This window comes from Oryx dammah, unplaced genomic scaffold, assembly GCF_014754425.2.
Source record: "Oryx dammah isolate SB20612 unplaced genomic scaffold, SCBI_Odam_1.1 HiC_scaffold_23, whole genome shotgun sequence".
NCBI classification, from domain to species: Eukaryota; Metazoa; Chordata; class Mammalia; order Artiodactyla; family Bovidae; genus Oryx; species Oryx dammah.
In genome coordinates, this window is record NW_024070207.1 from 77,564,266 (window position 1) to 77,586,358 (window position 22,093).

Genomic DNA, 22,093 nt, shown 5'->3' on the forward strand with positions numbered 1-22,093 from the left:
AGAGGACACTGAAGCTGGGAGGTGTCAAATAATTTGGCCTGTACTCTTCATCATTAAAGACTTATTTTCCTTCTAATTATAGGTCTGAAGCCCTTCTGGAAGATTAAGGGTTATGAACACCTACTAGAAAACAATCAAGCACTCTAAATACATATATATCTCCAGGTATATATCTCCTTGGGTGGTAGAGATAAACATGCAAGTATTTTAGAGGAAAATGTTCACATGTGGTAGTATGGTTTACAAAATCAGTATCAGCTCTATTTAATATGTCTGTCTGTCTATTCAGCATTTCAGGGGATCCCAAGGAACCAGAAACTTGAATTTCTGTCTTTTTATGAACCTTATTGATTGCATTTTAATCATACTTACACTGCCTGCTTAATAAAACTCACTTTATTGACTTTTTTTTTTACCTGAAAACATCATCATGTGTTGAAAATTCCAGCCAATCTTGTGCCTTCTGCCCAAGTTGAGGAAGAAGGAAAGTGGGTAGATGTGGGCAGCTCTCCCCAAGAAGATGGCAACCTGACCACCAGGTAGAGGTTAAGGGTTCAACATGTTTCCCAAATGGCATTTTCACACAACCTCTGATTGGGCATAGAATTTCAGGAACACCATGACACCTTGTTATGATCCGGAGAGTTGCACAGAGAAGGCAGGCTGTCTCATTTGCCTCTAAACAAGTCTCAGCAGCAAGTGGGATTCGACTGGCCAATTTTCCCAACCTCCTGCTCACAGAGATAATTTCTGGCCTGTTAAACACACTGTTGTAACTTTTTGATCTGATTAAACTGATACAGATCAAGTCTCTTGATCTATCTTAAAAAAAAATGAGTCCAGAGAGAAGCTAAGGTACCATGGCTGGGGTGCAGAGTTAAGAGAAGTAAAGAGTGTGTTTGGACTCTACTGGGAGGAAAAAAAAAATCATAAGAAGAAAAAAATTACTAACCTGTGTCAAACTATAAACAGAAGGTTTCCTGAGTAAGGTTGTAAGCTTTGGTAAACATTCAGGGTGTGTATGACCAGGAAGAGCCTACAAGTAAGGGGTGGGGAAGCTTACAGTATTTATACAATGAATACACATTCATATTTCTCACAAGGATCAGCCTGGGGAGAGTTCTCTGCCAAAGTGGCTAACATGTCTTTGGGGAGGTAAGAGATGGAGGAAAGGCAGAGTGTGGAAGAGGAACTCACTGTGCAAACCAAAGAATTCAAGGAAACTGGTCATTTGTCACTTGCTGAGTTTAGAACAGAGCCCAACAGAGAGAGGCACACTGCCCTGCTCACAGCAGGAAACCACTGTGCAAGCCAGAGGAACAGGGAGCTTCCGTTTCAGCAGAGCAACCACCAGCTGCCGGAGCTGCAGCTGTTTCAGACAGAAGCGAGGGTGGGACTCTCTTCTGCCTTCCCTAGGATATAATTCGAACTTCTACTCTGCTTCTTTTATCTCTCTCTTTCTCCCTCTTTTCCTTTTTGCTACTGTTGTGTTTGTTTTGTTTTTAACAGGAGAGGAGTCCTCAAGCGGAAGTGGCCTTTCAGGATTCACAGAGGCCCTGGCTCCCCCCCTGAACAAGGCCCCCCACCGTAAACAAGGGCAGTGCTTTCACTATGTTTCACAGGATGCCATGCTAAGAATATAAATCACAGAGACATGCAAGGTCTTTCTTAAGAATAAAAACACTGATCTGCCAGATCTTTAGCTCTTTGTCTGATGAGTGTATAAACCTAGGAAATGAGCCCAGTTGAAGCAGATAATACTCTTAACAGGCAGGAGTCTGGCATGGCATGAGGCCACTGTCTCTCTCTCTAGCTGCTTGGTGAGTATCAGTTATTCCTCCACAATAAGTGAAAAGCTCAGAAGAGAAAAACACTCCTCTTTGGGGGACCAGCATCCCAAGATCTAAGGATATCCATGAGGCCTCAGAAAAGGCAAAAGGGAATAGGCAGCAATAGTGGCCTCCTGCTCTGGGTTTGGAGCTGAACTGCTATAGTTTAATGAAAACAATAGGGTCTGAGGCCAAGAGAGCAAAGCCTTCATCTATCAATGCACTGCTGGGCATTCATGTATCTCCTCACTTCAGAGGAGCCAACCCCCAAACTGTCTCTCTTCCAAAAAACTGCTGTCACAATGGGACTAAATCAAGGAACCAAGCATTTCTCCATTTTATCTTCCATTCCTCTCCATTTCCTTTTTTGAAAAAAAGGGGGGTCTTTTCCACCATGGGGAGGCATGGGTGAAAGCATACACACCACGTGCAGGCTGCCTGTACCTGCGTGCAGTTGAGAGCAAGGGTCACAGAAGCTTAACCTCTTGGATTGGAATTCATGTGCCAATGAGAAAAAACAATTTGGGGGACAGATATGGGTTGCTGATTTTTAGATCTGTTAGGAAGGATGCTTTACAAAACAAACTACCACCTGCCAACCACCTGTGTAACAGAAAGGCCATCTGACACAGAAAATGAAGAAAGGATAACTAGAAACAACATCCTGAATATTCATTGGAAGGATTGATGCTGAAGCTGAAGCTCCAATACTTTGGCCACTTGATGTGAAGAGCCAACTCACTGGAAAAAAAAAAAAAAAAAACACCTGATGCTGTGAAAGACTGAGGGCAACAGGAGAAGAGGGTGACAGAGGATGAGATGGTTGGATGGCATCACCAACTCAATGGACATGAGTTTAAGCAAACTCCAGGAGATGGTGAAGGACAAAGAAGCCTGGCATGCTGCAATCCAGGGGGTCACAAAGAGTAGGACATGACTTAGTCACTAAACAACAACATCAACACAGAAAACTCAGAAAGGGCAACTAGAATCAACATCAGTCCTTGAAATCAAATACTTTTAGCTTTATACATTTACCACTTACGCCTTCTCATCATAAAAACACCAAGAACCAGTGCTGGTTCAGTCAGCTCCCCACCAAACCAGAGATTATTGTTGTTATGCCTTCCCTGGAAGTGGTCACCTCTCTGTGTAGAAAACGGTGGAACCAAAAAAGGATACAAAAGCTCCAATGATGAAAACAGGGCTGAAAACGTGCTTCTGGAAGGTAAACAGTGCCAGGCCCATGTAGGAGAAGATGAAGTTCTCTGCCAGGAAGTGTAATACTTCAAAGAGCTGCACAGAAAGGGAAAAGCAAACCATAAACCCCATGGGTCCGCTCCCTCGTATTCCAGATCACTGGTGAGGACACACGGCTCTCCCTCACCTGCTTCGTTCGGCTTCTGGATTCCACTGACAGATTGTTGTAGGTGTAATGAGCTTGTGTGATTCCACAGAAAAGGACAGCTACCACACCTGGCAAGAGAATTCAAGAAAAATACAAAGGAGGCAGGGAAAGAAGCTGGAAACAATCTCTCCCTAAAACAAAAAGTTAAGGTAGGAAAGCCCAGCGTATCCCACTTCCTGAAAGTTTTGGAAATTTGCCTATTACTGAAAGTGTCCCCACCCCACTTCTCATATCAACCTTTGCCTTCTCCCAACTCTGCTCTCCTTCAAAGCCAAGGCCCTCAATTTTCCACCTTGTTCCAGTTTTAAGGGTATTCTCTTCCCTCTTCTAAACTTCTACTGAATTGACCATCTCAATGTGGCATTCAGCATTCACTCCCTCATAGAGACTGTGAAGTGTGTACTGGTCACACACTTCTGTCATATTCCTCTCTGTTTGCTGAATGAATGAATTTAATTTCAAACCAATGCTTTGTATTTTTGCATGGTCCAGGGATTCAGACAAAATGGATCCAGAGTACTAGTCCATTTATCCTAGCCCTGAAAAATCTAGATTTCCGGTTAATAGTGATTATTTTGTTGTTCAAGACAATTAACACACCTGGGACTTTGCCTATATTTTTACAGATGGTTGTCAAGTTTTAAAGGAAGTAGGTCACATAAAGATACATTGCAGTATTTAGAAAAGATGATAAAAAGCACTTCCTAATTACCTGGGTCATGGAAAGCAACTCTACTTGAGTTTTCTAACAGAACAAATCCAATGATTAAGTTTTTTTAATGAGAGAATGTGAAGAAGTAACACCACACAATCACCCACACTAATAATCTATGAATCTAGCACCATAAAAACACAGTCTTGAAAAGCAGTGATTAAACAGACCAGACACAAAACAAGGAAAACTTGTGCTCACACTCATCTGAGTAGATGCAAAATGATCTTTAAAAAGATATATATTTTGCTTGTTATCACTACTGTTTGTAAAGTAACATAGCAATTCAGGGGAGGATACAAACAAGGTGGGCTTCCCTTGTGGCTCAGCTGGTAAAGAATCTGCCTGAAATGCAGGTAGACCTGTGTTTGATCCCTGGGTTGGTAAGATGCCCTGGAGTAGGGAAAGGCTACCCACTCCAGTATGCTGGCCTGGAGAATCCCATGGACAGTCCATGGGGTTGCAAAGAGTTGGACACGACTGAGCAACTTTCATTTTCACTTTACAAACAAGGTATTCATATATTCGGTAACTTTTGCAGCTAGGCATCTATTTATGGTCAGAATGAGTACTCAAAGATCTGAGTTTGAAACAATAAAGCTTCAACATTTTATATATTTTTAAAAATATATAGCTTTGGCGGAAACTAAACTATTCCTACTGCAGCACACACGGCTCACTTGGCAATCCTGCATATGGACATTCTGTGAGCGGTTTATCAACTCCAGGCCACAGCTATTAAGAATTTTGCCCTCCCCTCAAGCTTCCACAGCTCCAGCCACAGTGAGGGTAAGGGAAACCCAAGGGCAGAGGAAACCCACCTGTGAACCCACAAGCTTCCGCCAAGAGGAACGTGCTCCACGACATCAAAAAGAAGAGTGCAGTCTCCAGCAGGGGAAAGCAGTGCAGCTTGGTGAACTTGGTCACGTCAGCTCCTGTCAAGGAACTGTCTCCAGCAATAAACATCATGATCACTGAGAATCATTCTCTGTTAGCCCAGGACCCTTCCCCAAAGGGCTACTCTTTCCCTTCAACTCTTCCTTTGGGGCCCCAAAGCTGCTGCATGGTTTTGAATATAAAGAAAATGAAGCTTCTCCAGTAGAATGGAGGTTTCTGAGGGCTGGGAGTGGGGGGATAGGGAGGATACTATTCAACGGGCACACAGTTTCTGTTGCAGATGATGAGAAAGGTTCTGGAAATGGTGGCAATGGTCACACAACACCAGTGGATGCACCTAATGCCACTGAATTGTATATTTAAAATGGTTAAAGTGGCAAACTTTATGTTAGGCATATTTTACCACAATTAAAATAATAATAATAACGTAATATACCCAAAACCAATGAACTATATACTTCAAATGGGTGAACTATACAGCATGTGGATTTCCTCTCAATAAAGCTGTTTTTTTTTTTAATCATGCTTTCCAATAGAAATGGGCTCTCTGTGCTCCTGGCAATGCCCATATTTCTGAGATGCACAGTTGAGGCCTGAGGTGTGACTGGCAGGTGGGTTCTGACAGTGGTGGGAGTGCCTCAGGCAGGCCTCGGAAGATGAGGCAGGGAGACTCTGACCTCTGTGGACTACTAAGGCCTGAGTCCATCACAGGTGCCTAATGCATGCATGAGGGAGAGAGGGAGGGAGAAATGCCCAACTCCAGGGGCAACTACAAAGTGCTGTCACTTTTTGGGATTGGCAATTCCCTTCCTCACACTGCCATTCCACGGAGTGGTGGGGGCGGGCAGTGCAGCTTAGAACCATGTCCTGAGTGGTTTCACTGAGCAATATAAGTCCTCAGAGCATCAGAGAGCCTTGAGGAAGAAAGCAATCTACATCTGCACAGTCCAATATGATAGCCACTAGCCCCATGTTACTACCCAACACTTAAATATGGCTAGTCTGAATTGAGATATCCTGTAAGAGCAAAATACACACCATATTTCAAAGACTTGGTACAAAACCTGAAGGGATAAAATCTCATTACTAACTTGTATAAATTCTATTAATAATCTGCATATCTACTGTAGGCTGAAAAGATGGGGCTCACATTTGTGGCTCTCATTACATCTGTATTGGTCCCTGGTGATCTAAATGCTACTGGAAGATCTGATGAAGAACTCAGCGTGCCTGTGGAAGGCTTGCCTGCTCATTCCCACACTTTGTTTTTATGCTGGTTGATTGACTGGCTTGTTGGTTTCTAACTCAATATCATGCAGTCCTCGGCTTAAGGAAGGTCACCTTGCTATAATTCCCATAGACAGCCCCTGGCTAGTGAAGGCCATGTTAGCCCCATATGGCCTGGAACAGCGGATGACAGCAGCCAGTCTGGGGCTAAAGTACTTCACAGCCTGCTTCCTTCCAGCCTCCTGACAGGTGGTCTCCAATTCCCAGCCTCCTGGCTCTTCCACTGTTTCTGTGCCGCCTCCCACCCCCCCCAAATGATGCTTCCTCCAAGCTCCTGTCTCCAACTTGTTTATAGGAAGAAGAGAAACACAAAGGTGAGAACAGAGCTAAGCCCAGAGCTACACTCTCAAACATTTTCTCTGACTCTTAACTAAGCCATCGGCTGTCAAGTTTCACCAAAGGGTGACATTTCGGGGGGCCCCAGCCCCCAGTGGAACAACCAATTTAAGATTCATTTCTGAAAGGAGGAAATGAGAACTTTCTTTTCACAAGTGCAAGGTCACATAATCATACTCAGGCGGGTGCAGAAACCACAGAAAGGATATTAGAGCAGTCACGACCCCAGTCACAGCTCCCATGGTAAAAGAGCCACTAAATATACCTAGAAAAATGCCAACTGATTTAAAAAAGGCAGCAGCATCAAAGGCGTGAGTGTTCAGCCCCGCTGGCTGGTAGGCAACAATAGACCTGGAGTTTAAAGAGAGAGAGAATTAGGAAATACTGGGCTGGTTTTATACCATGGTACTTACAAGTATCGACAAACATAGATATCTACACTCTGAGGAGCACTCCCCATGGTGTATTCATTTAATTTAACCTGCAGGAGCCATATTATGAAGGTATCAGCATTCTGATACCACTGGACAAAGCAACATAACTTTATCAACTAAGTCTATAAACCTCATTTAGAAAAGCACCCAATTCAAAATTTAACACTTTTAAGGTGGGCCTCTGATTTTAACCCAGAGCATTCAGGAAGCCAGAGTCTCTTTTCCCAGGCAGAAATATCGTTACTTACGAGGACAGTACAATGGCAACAGCATCATTTAGGACACTTTCTCCAAACAGAAGTGCGTAAAGGTCCACGTCTGCATGCAATTCATTAAATATCGCCAGTACAGTCACTAAAAGATGGGCCAAAAGCATATAAATTGGTTGCAGTTTCTGAATGAGGAGTGATATGATGCTTGATTCTAACAACACTGCGCTTTCCACTGTAATCTCATCACATTCTGAAAATACTTCTACTGCAGAATTTTAAAAATCATCACATTTAATGTGACTTGGCTCTACTGATAGTTGAAATCTCTTTTAAGCCAGAAACCCTATTTTATTTTTTATTTTATTGAAGTATGGTTGATTTACTATGTTGTGTTAACTTCTGCTGTACAGCAAAGTGAATCAGCTATACACATATATTCTTTTTCATATTCTTTTCCATTATGGTTTATCACAGGATATTGAATATAGTTTGCTGTACTATACAGCAGGACCTTGCTGTTTATTTATTCTATATATAATGGTTTACATCTGTTAATCCCAAATTTCCAACCCATCGCTTCCCTACCCTCCTCCATCTTAGCAACCACAAGTCTGTTTTCTATGTCTCTATGTGAGTCTGTTTCTGTTTCACAGAGAGGTTCATTTCTGTTGTATTTTAAGTTTAACATGAAAGTTATATCATATGCTATTTGTCTTCCATTGTCTTATTTCACTTAGTATGATAATTTCTAGGTCCATCCACATTGCTGCAATGAAACCCTATTTTATTGATCACTGTGCTCCCAGATTCCAGCATAGGGTCAGGGCACAGAAAAGGCTTTACTGCTGCTGCTAAGTCACTTCAGTCGTGTCCGACTCTGTGCGACCCTATAGACGGCAGCCCACCAGGCTCCCCCGCCCCTGGGATTCTCCAGGCAAGAACACTGGAGTGGGGTGCCATTTCCTTCTCCAATGCATGAAAGTGAAAAGTGAAAGTGAAGTCGCTCAGTCGTGTCCGACTCTTAGCGACCCCATGGACTGCAGCCTACCAGGCTCCTCCATCCATGGGATTTTCCAGGCAAGAGTACTGGAGTGGGCTGCCATTGCCTTCTCCAAGGCTTTACTAAAGATATGTAAAATAATGCAAGTCCTCATTTATGACAGGCTATACATAATTACACTTCTCACGGGTTTCACATTTCGCAGGTATTTAAAAATCAACTTTTTCCAGACCAGCAGCTCTCACACTTTTGATCTCAGGACTCCTTTACATCCTTAAAAAATTCTGAGGCCAGCAAAGAGTTTTAGTTTTGTGGGTTATAGCTTTCAATATTTACAGTATTGAGTAAAACAAAAAATTAAATATTTATTCATTTAAATTACTAGTAAACCCATTCTATGTTAACATTTTTTATTGAAAAATAATATTTTTTTCCATAAAATAGTGTAAAGACAACTAGTGTTTTACATTTTCTCTCGTCTTTTTAATATCTGAAGTAATGGAACATAGTTTTCACATCTGTTTCTATATTTGATCAATAGGGAGTCAGTGTCACAATTATGTAAGCCCTGGAAAACTCCACTCAACAGTACACTTCTAAGAAAGAATGTAAGCAAAAAAGACAAATGATATACTACTATTACTCTTAAATCAGTTTTGACCTTATGGAGCCCCAAAAGGGTTTTGGAGTTTCTGGACTTTGGTTCTACTGATAGTTGGGGCCATATACCTCTTTGTCATGGGGGCCACCTGGTGTGCCATAAGATAGTTTAGCAGTATCCTTGGCCTCTACCCACAAGATACCAGTAGCATCACACACTCTCCCCTGCCAAGCTTTGGCAACCAAAAATGTCTCCATACATTGCTGAACATCTGCTGTGGTGGGCCAGAATCATTCCCAGTTAAGAACCACCACTCTAATCTGTACATGCCAGTGGGGTTCACTCGCAACACTCACATTCAACTACCTTTTGTTTTGTTAGTTTCTGCCATAAGAAACTGAGAAACTAAACTCACTTCTTTAGCTTCCCTTGTGGTAAGTGCCACCTCTTGCTGCCTGGAAGAGGGTGAAGCCTGGATACAGTGCGGTCATCTTGCCTCCATGGGGCAGTTAAGGTGTGTCTGAAATCCAAAGGTAGTGCACTAGAAAGACTGAGTGCCTGATTGTCATGGGAACCATAGCACCAGCTTGGAACTCTTAGCCAAGATAAACAGCTCTCTAAGTTAGTATTAGCCACACCATCCTGTTATTTGCAACCAAACACATTACTTACTGATACAATTAGAATACACCCAGATATTTGGCAGTATTATAAACCAACCACTTTTGTAACCATCATCCAGTGCAGGAAACTGCAACTTTGCCAACCCCCACAGAAGCACCTCACAATATATTCCATCCCAATCTCAGTTCAGTTCAGTCGCTCAGTCATGTCTGACCCTTTGTGACCCCATGGACTGCAGCATGCCAGACCTCCCTGTCCACCACCAACTCCCAGAGTTTACTCAAACTCATGTCCATTGAGTCGGTGATGCCATCCAACCATCTCATCCTCTGTCATCCCCTTCTCCCCCCACCTTCAATCTTTCCCAGCATCAGGGTCTTTTACAATGAGTCAGTTCTTCGCATCAGAGGGCCAAAGTATTGGAGTTTCAGCTTCAGCATCAGTCCTTCCATTGAATATTCAGGGCTGATTTCCTTTAAGATGGACTGGTTGGATTTCCTTGTAGTCCAAGGGACTCTCAAGAGTCTCAGCCAACACCACAGTTCAAAAGCATTAATTCTTCAGTGTTCAGCTTGCTTTGTAGTCCAACTCTCACATCCATATGTGACTACCAGAAAAACCACAGCTTTGACTAGATGGACTTTTGTTGCCAAAGTAATGTCTCTGCTTTTTAATATGCTGTCTAGGTTGGTCATAACTTTTCTTCCAAGGAGCAAGCATCTTTTAATTTCATGGCTGCACTCACCATCTGTGGGAGCAGTGGCTGCATGGTGTGAGGGCAGCAGTGAGGAGATATCCCACATCTAAGGGCAGAGAAGCCCCAGGAAGATGGTAGGCGCTGGCGCAGCAGCTGCATAGTGGCTGCATGGCCCTAAGGCGGCCCTGAGGAGATACCCCACATCCAAAAGCAAAGAAGAAGCCCCAGAACAATGGTAGGAGGGGTGAAATCACCTTTAGAATCAAACCCCATACCTACCAGAAACGCTTAGAGGGCTCAAACAAACCTTGTGCACACCAGGACCCAGAGAACCCACAGAGACTGAGACAAAACTGTGTTTGAGTATCTTCTGTGGAGGTGCAGGTCAGCAGTGGACTGCTGTGGGGGCAGGGGCTCTGGGTGCAGCAGACTTGGGCTGGCATAAGCCCTCTTGGAGGAGGTCACCATTAACCACACCATAGAGCCGCCAGAACTTACACAGGACTGGGAAACAGACTCTTGGTGGGCAAAAACAGAACCTTGTGTGCACCAGGACCCAGGAGAAAGGAACAGTGACCACACAAGAGACTGACCCAGACTTGCCCTTATGTGTCCAGGAGTCTCTGGCAGAGGCCTGGGTCAGCGGTGGCTGCTGCAGGGCTGGAGGCACTGAGTATAGCAGTGCATGCACGGGACCTTGTGAAGGAGGTCGCCATTATCTTCATTACCTCCACCATAGTTTAGCCCAGATAAATAACAGGGAGGGGACACAGCCCCATCCATCAACAGAAAAGTGGATTAAAGATTTATTGAACATGGCCCCGTCCATCAGAACAAGACCCAGTTTACCCCTCAGTCTGTCCTTCCCATCAGGAAGCTTCCATAAGCCACTTATCCTTCTCCATCAGAGGCCAGACAGACTGAAAACCACAATCACAGGAAACTAACCAACCTGATCACATGGACCACAGCCTTGTCTAACTCAATGAATCTATGAGCCATGACGTGTAGGGCCACTCAAGACGGACGGGTCATGGTGGAGAGTTCTGACAAAATGTGGTCCACTGGAGAAGAGAATGGCAAACCACTTCAGTATTCCTGCCTTGAGAACAACCCCATGAACTGTATGAAAAGGCAAAAAGATAAGACAATGAAAGATGAACTCCCCAGGTAGGTAGGGGCCCGATATGCTACTGGAGATCAGAAAGAATGAAGAGACGGAGTCAAAGCAAAAACAACACCCCGTTGTGAATGTGATTGGTGATGGAAGTAAAGCCTGATGCTGTAAAGAGCAATACTGCATAGGAACCTGGAATGTTAGGTCTATGAATCAAGGCAAATTGGAAGTGGTCAAACAGGAGATGGCAAGAGTGAACGTCGACATTCTAGGAATCAGCAAACTAAAATGGACTGGAATGGGTGAATTTAACTCAGATGACCATTATATATACTACTGTGGACAAGAATCCCTTTAGAAGAAATGGAGTAGCCATCATAGTCAATAAAAGAGTCTGAAATGCAGTACTTGGATGCAATCTCAAAAACGACAGAATGATCTCTGTTCATTTCCAAGGCAAACCATTCAATATCACAGTAATCCAAGTCTATGCCCCAACCAGTAATGCTGAAGAAACTGGAGTTGAACGGTTCTATGAAGACCTACAAGACCTTCTAGAACTAACACTAAAAAAAGATGTCCTTTTCATTATAGGGGACTGGAATGCAAAAGTAGGAACTCAAGAAATAACTGGAGTAACAGGCAAATTTGGCCCTGGAATACAGAATGAAGCAGGGCAAAGGCTAATAGAGTTTTGCAAAGAGAATGCACTGGTCATAGCAAACACCTGTTCCAACACAAGAGAAGACTCTACACATGGACATCACTAGATGGTCAATACCAAAATCAGATTGATTATATTTTTTGCAGCCAAAAATGGAGAAGCTCTATACAGTCAGCAAAAACAAGATCAGGAGCTGACTGTGGCTCAGACCATGAACTCCTCATTGCCAAATTCAGACTTAAATCAAAGAAAGTAGGGAAAACCACTAGACCGTTCAGGTATGACCTAAATCAAATCCCTTATGATTATACAGTGGAAGTGACAAATAGATTCAAGGGATTAGATCTGATAGACAGAGTGCCTGAAGAACCATGGACCTAGGTTCGAGACATTGTAGAGGAGGCAGGGATCAAGACCATCCCCAAGGAAAAGAATGCAAAAAAGGCAAAATGGTTGTCTGAGGAGGCAGACAGCTGTGAATAAAGGAGAAGCAAAAGGCAAAGGAGAAAAGGAAAGATATACCCATTTGAATGCAGAGTTCCAAAGAACAGCAAAGAGATAAGAAGGCCTTCTTAAATGAACAATGCAAAGAAGTAGAGGAAAAGAATAGAATGGGAACTACTAGAGATCTCTTCAAGAAAATTAGAGATACATTTCATGTAAAGATAGGCTTGATAAAGGACAGAAATGGTATGGACCTAACAGAAACAGAAGATATTAAGAAGAGGTGGCAAGAATACACAGAAGAACTACAGATAATCAGGATGGTGTGATCACCAACCTAGAACCAGACATCTGGAATGCGAAGTCAAGAGGGCCTTTGGAAGCATCACTATGAACAAAGCTAGTGGAGGTGATGGAATTCCAGTGGAGCTATTTCAATCCTAAAAGATAACGCTGTGAAAGTGCTGCACTTAATATGCTAGCAAATTTGGAAAACTCAGCAGTGGCCACAGGACTGGAAAAGGTCAGTTTTCATTCCAATCCCAAAGAAAGGCAATGCCAAAGAATGCGCTAACTACCACACAATTGCACTCATCTCACACTAGTAAAGTGATGGTCAAAATTCTCCAAGCCAGTCTTCAACAGTACGTGAACCATGAACTTCCAGATGTTCAAGCTGGATTTAGAAAAGGCAGAGGAACCAGAGATCAAATTGCCAACATCTGATGGATCATGGAAAAAGCAAGAGAGTTCCAGAAAAACATCTATTTCTGCTTTATTGACTATGCCAAAGCCTTTGACTATGTGGATCACAATAAACTATGGAAAATTCTGAAAGAGATGGGAATACCAGACCACCTGACCTGCCTCTTGAGAAATCTGTATGTAGGGCATGAAGCAACAGTTAGAACTGGATATGGAACAACAGACTAGTTCCAAATAGGAAAAGGAGTGCATCAAGGCTGTATATTGTCACTCTGCTCATTTAACTTATACATAGTACATCATGAGAAACACTGGGCTGGAAGAAGCACAAGCTGGAATCAAGATTGCCAGGAGAAATATCAATAACCTCAGATATGCAGATGATACCACCCTTATGGCAGAAAGTGAAGAAGAACTAAAGAGCCTCTTGATCAAAGAGAGTGAAAAGGTTGGCTTAAAACTCAACATTCAGAAAACTAAGATAATGGCATCTGGTCCCATCACTTCATGGCAAATATATGGGGAAACAGGGGAAACAGTGGCTGACTTTATTTTGGGGGCTCCAAAATCACTGCAGATGGTGAGTGCAGCCATGAAATTAAAAGATGCTTACTCCTTAGAAGAAAAATTATGACCAACCTAGACAGGATAGTAAATAGCAGAGACATTACTTTGCTGACAAAGGTCTGTCTAGTTAAGGCTATGATTTTTCCAGTAGTCGTGTATGGATGTGAGAGTTGGACTATAAAGAAAGTTAAGTGCCAAAGAATTGATGCTTTTGAACTGTGGTGTTGGCTAAGACTCTTGAGAGTCCCTTGGACTTCAAGGAGATCCAACCAGTCAATCCTCAAGGAAATCAGTCCTGAATATTCATTGGAAGGACTGAAGCTGAAGCTGGAACTCCAATACTTTGCCCCTCTGATGCGAAGAACTGACTCATTGTAAAAGACCCTGATGCTGGGAAAGATTGAAGGTGGGAGGAGAAGGGTAAGACAGAGGATGAGATGGTTGGATGGCATTACTGACTCAATGGACATGAGTTTTAGTAAACTCCGGGAATTGGTGATGGACAGCGAGGTCTGGCTTGCTGTAGTCCATTGGGTCACAAAGAGTCAGACACAACTGAGCCACTGAACTGAACTGACATGTCTTTTACTCTATGGCTTCCCCCTTTCATTCCTTTCTGTTAGCTCTCTTTTCATAATGCCCTGTTGTTTACTTTTCTCTTTTCTTAACTGTCCAATCCTGATGTATACAGTTCTAACTTCTATCATTTTGTTAACTTCGTTTAGCTTCTGTTGGCATATTAATAAAGTTTCATCTCTTTTGTGAGCCTCTTTTTCTGGTATGACCTCATTATCTGTAACTTTATTATTCAGAGGGGTTATCCCCACTTTTTCTTCTGTTTACATGAAATTCAACCTCAATCCATTTCTGCTGCTCACACTAAGTGAGGTGGGTAGAAGCCCAGAAGAGCTTTCCTAGTTTCATGGCTCTATGGCTCCCTCTTCTGGTTTTACACTGAAATATTAAAAAATATGGCCTCTGGGTGCAGCCACCTCCTCAATCCAGCCACCTCCTCAATCTGAGATCTACTTCCTCTGCTCTCCTTTACCATTAAAATCTGAGCTTTCTTTCTCCTTTAATGCCCTGTCAATCAAGGTCAGTGGTCTGAGCAGGTCATTTTTAGGGAGTACCTCTGTTGTTGCAGAGAGATCTTCCACAAGGGATTTCCTGAGAGCCCTGAGGACCCAGGTCCCTCCAGCAGCCTCACACCTCCTCCAGTCTCCTTGCCCTCACCCACAAATGGGAGCCTAAAAAGCCTCCTCCAATATCAACTATTGTTACGGGACAGAACCATAAAATTCTTGACTCCCAGTGGAGACCCGTGCTTTTGAGTGTGAATACTTACGGAATATTTCTGGGTGCCCTGACAATCAAAACAACCAGCAGTCCCCTCTTCCCTTTGCTTCCTCCAGCATAGCTGCTGCTCTTATCCCAAAGTCTCACTGCTGTGGGTAGTTTGACCCCACCAGTTGATATCAGGGGATTCATCAAGATACTCTGTCAGCTAGTTCAGTCTGTTTTTTCTTTTGCTGTCCTGCTTGCTCTATTTTTGATAGAGATTAAGGGAGATTCCCAATCTACCCCTCACTGTGCCTTTCTTTACAAAAAGTTTAGTTCATTTATTTGAGAGTAAACAAAAAATAATTTGGATTTGAAAAATGTCACCTATATCACAAGGCAGATCCAGATAATCATAAATCTAGGCAATAAAATCACTGCTGTAAGCATTCAGATGTGAACCAGACATCAACATGAGGCATTACCAGCAGACCTACTTTCTAAAAGACAGACATGTCATCTCTTTATAATACATCTTCAAGATACAAGGTCAGTCTCTTTCTTCCACCCCTAAAAACAGTTAAGCAAGTTACACAACCAGAAAAATCTTTAGGGATTAGGCTAAAAAAAGTTCTTGTTTTGTGGATTATATATTACATGAACAATATGTGTGTCTCCTTACAAAAGACCTGTGATGGTTACTTTTATTTGTGAACTTGACAGGGCCATGGGGTACCCAGATATTTGATTAAACACTATTGTAGATGTGTCTGACTGAGGTTTTGGATGAGATTAACATTTGAATCAGTAGACTGAGTAAAGCAGATGGCCCTCCTCAATGAGGGTGGGACTCATCGAATTGGTTGAAGATTTCACTGCAGATCTTGGGACCTCTACAGTTTCCATAATCACATGAGCCAAGGCCTTGTAATCAATTAATATCTTGTTCCCTCTCCTCCTCCCCGCTATGTACACACACACATATCTATTTATTCTGTTTCTTTGAAAAACCCTAATACAAAATTGTTACTCTACTTTATTATTATATGACATAAAAACTGTCTTGTTTTGAACCCAATGTTGAAGAAAAATTATCAAAACAACAACAATAATTAAGGTTTTACCAGGAAGCAGGCACTATGATAAACATTTTACAATTTTGTTTAGTCCTCATGAAAACCCTAAGTGGGTAGTATTATCATATCCCCCAATTTAGAGATGAGAAAACAGGCCCTGTGTGATGGGCTGTTTTCCTGCTGCAGTATCAAGCTTCCCAAAATCTCAGTGGTCGGACCTGACTGAAGTTTTATTGCTTACTCATACAGGATGTCTACTGGGGGTTGGCACCAGAGGCCTCTGTTCACAACAGTCAGTCACTCACTCACTCAGGAACTGAAGACTGGTGTAGGTCAATCTCAGTGAGCAGAGCATAGGGCTGGCAGTCCAGGAAACCTGGGTTCTAGGACTTTATCAGCAAGGTTCCTGGCAAGAACTAGATGAGCAATTTGAGGAGTATTTAAAAAGGGATTATTTATAGACGTGTAGAGAGAGTACAGGGCTTCCCTGGTGGCTCAGATGGTAAAGAATCTGGCTGCAATGCAGGAGACCCGGGTTCGATCCCTGGGTTGGGAAGATCCCCTGGAGAAGCAAATAGCAACCCACTCCAGTATTCTTGCTTGGAAAATTCCATGGATGGAGGAGCCTGGCGGGCTACAATCCATGGGGTCGCAAAGAGTCGGACACAACTGAACGACTAAGCACAAGCACGTAGATAGTATGGGAGAGGGGGAGGGCAGTTACCTGCAGCTGAAAACAGGGAGCTTCTACGCCATCCCTGAGCCTGAAGGAGTGACTGTCAGAACCAGGAGCTGTATGGAGAGGGTCACTCAACAGGAGCTGTGACCTCTGATCAAGGGACACAGGCAGCCCACAGGGACCCTGCATGTCTACCCCTGTTTCAGTCTCTTACTGGTGCTGCCCCATGGACAAATCCAATGGGAAAGTAGAAATCTTCTGTACAAGTCAGCCTCCCAGCGCCAAGAAGAAAGTGGAGAAGGATGGTGTGTAAACCTGGAGGGGCAACTAGAAGCCATCCAACAATGCACAGCAAAGTCCAAAGACTTAATAAAGTGAAGGCTTGAGCTACATAATTTTCAAAAGCCCTTTTGACTTTTAAACACTATTTTCCTAAAATACTACTGTGAAAGTGAAAGTCACTCAGACGTGTCTGACTCTTTGCGACTCCATGAACTATACAGTTCATGGAATTCTCCAGGCTGGAATACTGGAATGGATAGCCTTTCCCTTCTCCAGGGCATCTTCCCAACCCAGGGATCGAACCCTGGTCTCCCACATTGCAGGCAGATTATTTACCAGCTGAGCCACAAGGGAAGTCCAAAATACTACCATACCAATAGTAAAAATATAATGTACAGTTAGCTTATTTATCCATGACGATAAATACTAAATTTATAATTAACTTTAATAATTAACACTTTGCACTAGTCTAAACTTGGCTGTTCTGATTTTCAATCTCTCATTCTCCCTGCCCATCACCTTAGAAAGCAACGCAAGAAGTCACCCATGGCCCTCCTGGGCAACTCTGTGTCCGACCAAGATGAAGACTACAGGTGTGGACAATCAGGTGATGGCGGTGGGTGGGGTGGCAGAGATAGGCAGGGGATGACAGACTAGGCAGGTGACTTCTAAAGACAGGGAGTAAACAGGCTGCTCCCCTCACAGCTCAACCCTTGGAATCAGAGAGAACAGGGTCACAACAGCTGTTTCCAACTGAACATGGACTGAGAAATTACAATTCACTGACTGAAGACTGCTTACAGGTATCTTAAAAATGTGGGGAAAATAAAAGAATAACAGAAAAACAAAGAAAGAAAAAATATCAAGAACCTGACTTTGTTCATTCAACTAACTTTTCCTGAACACTCCATTTGTATACAAAAGAGCACTGAGCACTTGTAAACCCTTGGCACAAAGCAGCAAGTAATGTTATGTAAGAAACAGACCTGACTCTAGAGCTGTAAGAGCTACTAACTGAAGCAGTAAAGGAAGAATAACTGTAAAGGAAGAATAACTAGGCAAGTGGCAGATTTGAATTCAGTTTCAAAGACTAAGCAAAAGACTGACCAGCCTGGGTGGTGCAACTAGAGAATTACTTTCTGACAGCACTGATCACAGGTTTTGAAACCTATGAATGGGTCTGGTTGTCTTGAGCGGTATAAAGGTGTCAGGATTACAATGAGAGGAATCACCGCATAACGGTTCATAGGAATGGTGCTCATTTCCTCTGGTAGCTGTTTACAGCTATGTACTATGGGTTGGAAACATATATTTTTTTTTCCTGAATTGTGGATCCAATTTTAGTCCACTGCACAAAGATGGCACGTGGCACTCGTGGCACACAAGTACAGAATGGAGAGGGCTTCTAGTTACAGAGCAGCCTACATCACCCCACACATACACTGTTCCCATCAACAGGAAGACCAAAGACTGGAGCAAGTACAGTGAAGTCACAAACAAGGACTTTTATTTTTTCATATCCCTCAATATCACGACATAACCCCAAATCAGAATTTTTGTTGGATACACCATGCCCAAGAAGTCAATCTAGTCTTATGTTTCCCTCTAACTCTACACTGAAGATTTTATTTCTTTTATGGCCCAAATTCTCAAACAACAGATTTTTAGGAAGCTGGTAAAACAGTTTCAATTTACAAAAACATTCTACATTTCAGAAAGATTTCCATTGAAAGGAAGTTAAAGTTAATGTTCTGATGTTTAGTAAGTTTCAAATTTCAATTTTCTAGAACTTCATTTTATATAAAACCCTTACTGTGCCAATCTTCACAGGCCAAATAAAAATGGTGTGTCATGGTAATACCTTCCATTATTTTCTACCACAGTATGGACACATTAAAGTGAAGTAAATAATTACAAAGATAATATGGAAAAATAAACCTTTCTATCCAATTAAATGCAGCAACACTAATAGTTCAGAAGACAGTATCAATAATCTTTATGTTACGCTAACTTGCCTTTGCTTATCAGTGGTACCAGTAAGATATTAGTAATAAACTTATAGATGACTATAATTAGTAATATATTTTCAGAAACAATAAACATCTTTCTTAGACTTTAAAGAATCATTTTTCAATAGACACACATCTATTGAAATGTCACAGATATTGTAGTATTAGAATAATAAAGCTACATTTCAGAGTACTTGTGTTAAATGGTAACCTATTATTAAACATACACACAGGGAAAACACAGAAATCTCTGCCTGAGTCTGAAAATGTTTATTAGTTCAGATCAGTTGCTCAGTTGTGTCCGACTCTTTGTGACCCTACAGACTGCAGCACGCCAGGCTTCCCTGTCCTTCACCAACTCCCAGAGTTTGCTCAAACTCATGTCCATTGAGTCAGTGATGCCATCCAACCATCTTATCCTCTGTCATCCCCTTCTCTTCCTGCCTTCAATCTTTCCCAGCATCAGGGTCTTTTTATAGAGACCAATATAATCAGCAGATGCTATGCTCAATGCTTTACATGCATTATTTCATTTAATCTTCACACCAGCCCTTCATAATAGGAAATAGGTACCATTACTCCTAATTAATAAATAAGAAAACTGGCACTCAAGAGATAAAGTGTGCCCAGGACACCCGGTCAGTAGCTGGCAGGGCTAGAACTCAAACCACCACTTTCAGAACTCAACTCCACACCCCACATTCTTGTCACAAACACGGGTACTTCAACCAGCCAAGTCTTCAGTATCAGTTTACTTAGAGTGTTTGTAAGAAAATAGTGGGGTGAAAGAGGTCAATGCTTTTCAGATCAGCAAGATTTTTCAGAGCCACACAACTGTCTAGAGCTGTGCTATCCAATGTGGTAGCCACTAGCCACTTGGAGCTATGTAGGATGGGGAGGGAGGTGGGAGGGTGTTTCAAAAGGGAGGGGATATATGTATCCCTATGGCTGATATGTGCTGAGGTTTGACAGAAAACAGCAAAATTCTGTAAAGCAATTATCCTTCAATAAAAATAAATTAATTTTTAAAAAATCAGTTCTTTGGTTGCACTGCCTCACATGTCAAGTGTACAACAGCCACACATAGCCACTGGCTACTGTAAAGCACTAGGAAGGTTATGGAACATTTCTATCACTGCAGATAGGTCTGCTGGCTAGCACTGATCTAGAAGACCCCCAAGAGGCATGGGAAAGTTGTTTGGGGGGTGGAATTTTAGTATCTTAGAGGACATCACTGCCCAGAATGTTAGAGGCATCATAGACACTGAAAAGACCTTTCCATCTGTACTATGAGAACAAGATTAGCTCTTTCTCCATGAATTCTTTCCCTACAGTGGTGTGCTCAGTAGTTAACATTAGAGGAAAGAATAGCTGTAACTATTTTATGTGAACTAATTCAATTATGGGTTCCAACTTGAAGAGGAGAGCCTATTTGTTTGTTCTGAGCTGCAGGGGAGGAAGGGTATATAATAATTCCACTTTTAAGAACTGGTTCAAATAACCCTTGAAAAATACAAGGTAACAGATTTATGAATAGGAACCGCATCACAGTGTATAGGAGCATTGCACAAAAGGACTTCACAAATTAAATTACATTCACTACAGTACTAGTGTACATTTCTACTAAGCAAAGATATTATTTAAACCAAATGACATGCTCCTAAAAAGGAGGCAGAAGCATAACACTGAGAAAAAAAGACAGTCTAAGTATAAAACTTATGACCAAATTAGACATTCTAAAATGAAAGACAAAAAGGAGGAAACACAGGTGGAAACAACTCAAGTGCTTGTTGGCAGGTGAATGGATAAGCAAAAATATGGTATATTCATACAATGGAATATTATTCAGATTTAAAAGGAAGGAAATTCTGACACATGTTACAACATAGATGAACCCTGAGGACATCATGCTAAGGAAATAAGCCAGACACAAAGAGACAAATACTGATGATTCCACTTATCTGAGGTATCTACAGTAGTCAAACTCATAGAGACAGACAGTAGAATGGTGGTTGCCCAGGTCTGGGAGGTGGAGTGGGGAGAGAATGAAGAGATGTTGTTTAATGGGTACAGAGGTTCAGTTTTGCAAGACGAAAAAATTCTGGAGATTGGTTGCACAACAATATGAATATACTCAATACTGCTGAACTATATACACCTAAAGATGATTAAGGTGGTAAATTTTATGCTATTTTTACAGTAATAATAATAATTTTTAAAAAGGGAAAGGCAGGCCCTTCTTAGAAAAGCCATCTAAGTCCATTAGACCACTTGACTTACTGGTCTCTTCCTCTACTTTTATGAAAGTTAATGATTGCTCTGAGCTTTTTAAGATTTAAATAATGGAACATTATGACAATAAGGCCAAAGATGCAAATACCTGGGTCAGTAGCAGAGATAATTGCTCCGAAAAAGAGGCAATCCGTGTAGTAAAATTTATCTGAGAGCTGCCCCACAATCTTCATGAGCTTCACCACACCATACATGAGATTTCTATAACAAGAAAAGGTAAACTGTGTCAGAAGAAAAAGAAAAGAAAACCCACCTACTCGAATAAGCCGGCAAATACACAAGCAGAGGAGTACTAGAATACTGCACTTCCAAAGAGGTTTGTGGAAACATCAGGCAGCTGTAGTGGTTGGACACTAACCAGGAACATGTGCAAATAAGACTTTGGCACCAAGTAATGGTCTGCAGTTACTGTCATCTTCCTGAAGTATATTGAGCATTCCATTTTTTAAAAATTGTACTTACAACTATAAAGTACGATCCTCAACTAGCAACAGTTAGGGCATTTTAAGCAACTGGGTAGTAGGGAAGAAAGGAAGAGAAAGAACCCTGCAAAATGGGTAATGAAATTGCTACAAAACTCCCAGGATTCCAAGACAGTGCATTTAAAGTCATGGGTATGAATGGACTGGATCAAGCTGGAGAGAAAAAAAATGGGATGGCCACAAGGATCCAACTGGTCAACCTTCTCTGCCAATAATTATTACAAAACAGGGAAAAGAGGCAAAACTCTTTAAAATCTTCCATTAAAATATCAGTGTACTCACTGACATATCTGGCTTCTCACTCTTTGCATGGGTTAGACAGGCAGCCCTCCTTACACCTTGAGCAGAGCACATTTCCTACAGGACAGCTCACAAATTAGGGGGAGTGAGGAGTGTTAAAAGGCCTTGTTATTTTGTGTGTGTGTGTGTGTGTGTGTGTGTGTGTGTGTGTGTGTGTGTGT

At 42.1% G+C, this 22,093-nt stretch overlaps 2 protein-coding genes across 3 annotated transcripts in view; one reads left to right on the top strand and one right to left on the bottom strand.

Moving 5' to 3' along the window:
* The window catches only part of CHST7 (carbohydrate sulfotransferase 7), a 76,459-nt gene extending 74,757 nt beyond the window's left edge, over positions 1-1,702 (top strand). Inside the window, exon 2 of the mRNA XM_040265780.1 lies at positions 1,510-1,702. The gene's annotated coding sequence lies outside the window, so the exon portion shown is untranslated. The remainder of the gene's footprint in view (positions 1-1,509) is intronic.
* Positions 1-22,093, bottom strand: part of SLC9A7 (solute carrier family 9 member A7) — a 175,401-nt gene that overhangs the window by 47,607 nt on the left and 105,701 nt on the right. For both annotated transcript variants that reach the window (XM_040265778.1, XM_040265777.1), the window contains exons 5-11: positions 21,239-21,351; positions 7,152-7,257; positions 6,679-6,820; positions 4,771-4,876; positions 3,217-3,305; positions 3,012-3,125; positions 417-528 (exon numbers count right to left, since the gene is read on the bottom strand). In XM_040265778.1, coding sequence (XP_040121712.1) covers positions 417-528; positions 3,012-3,125; positions 3,217-3,305; positions 4,771-4,876; positions 6,679-6,820; positions 7,152-7,257; positions 21,239-21,351 — 782 coding nt within the window. The remainder of the gene's footprint in view (positions 1-416; positions 529-3,011; positions 3,126-3,216; positions 3,306-4,770; positions 4,877-6,678; positions 6,821-7,151; positions 7,258-21,238; positions 21,352-22,093) is intronic.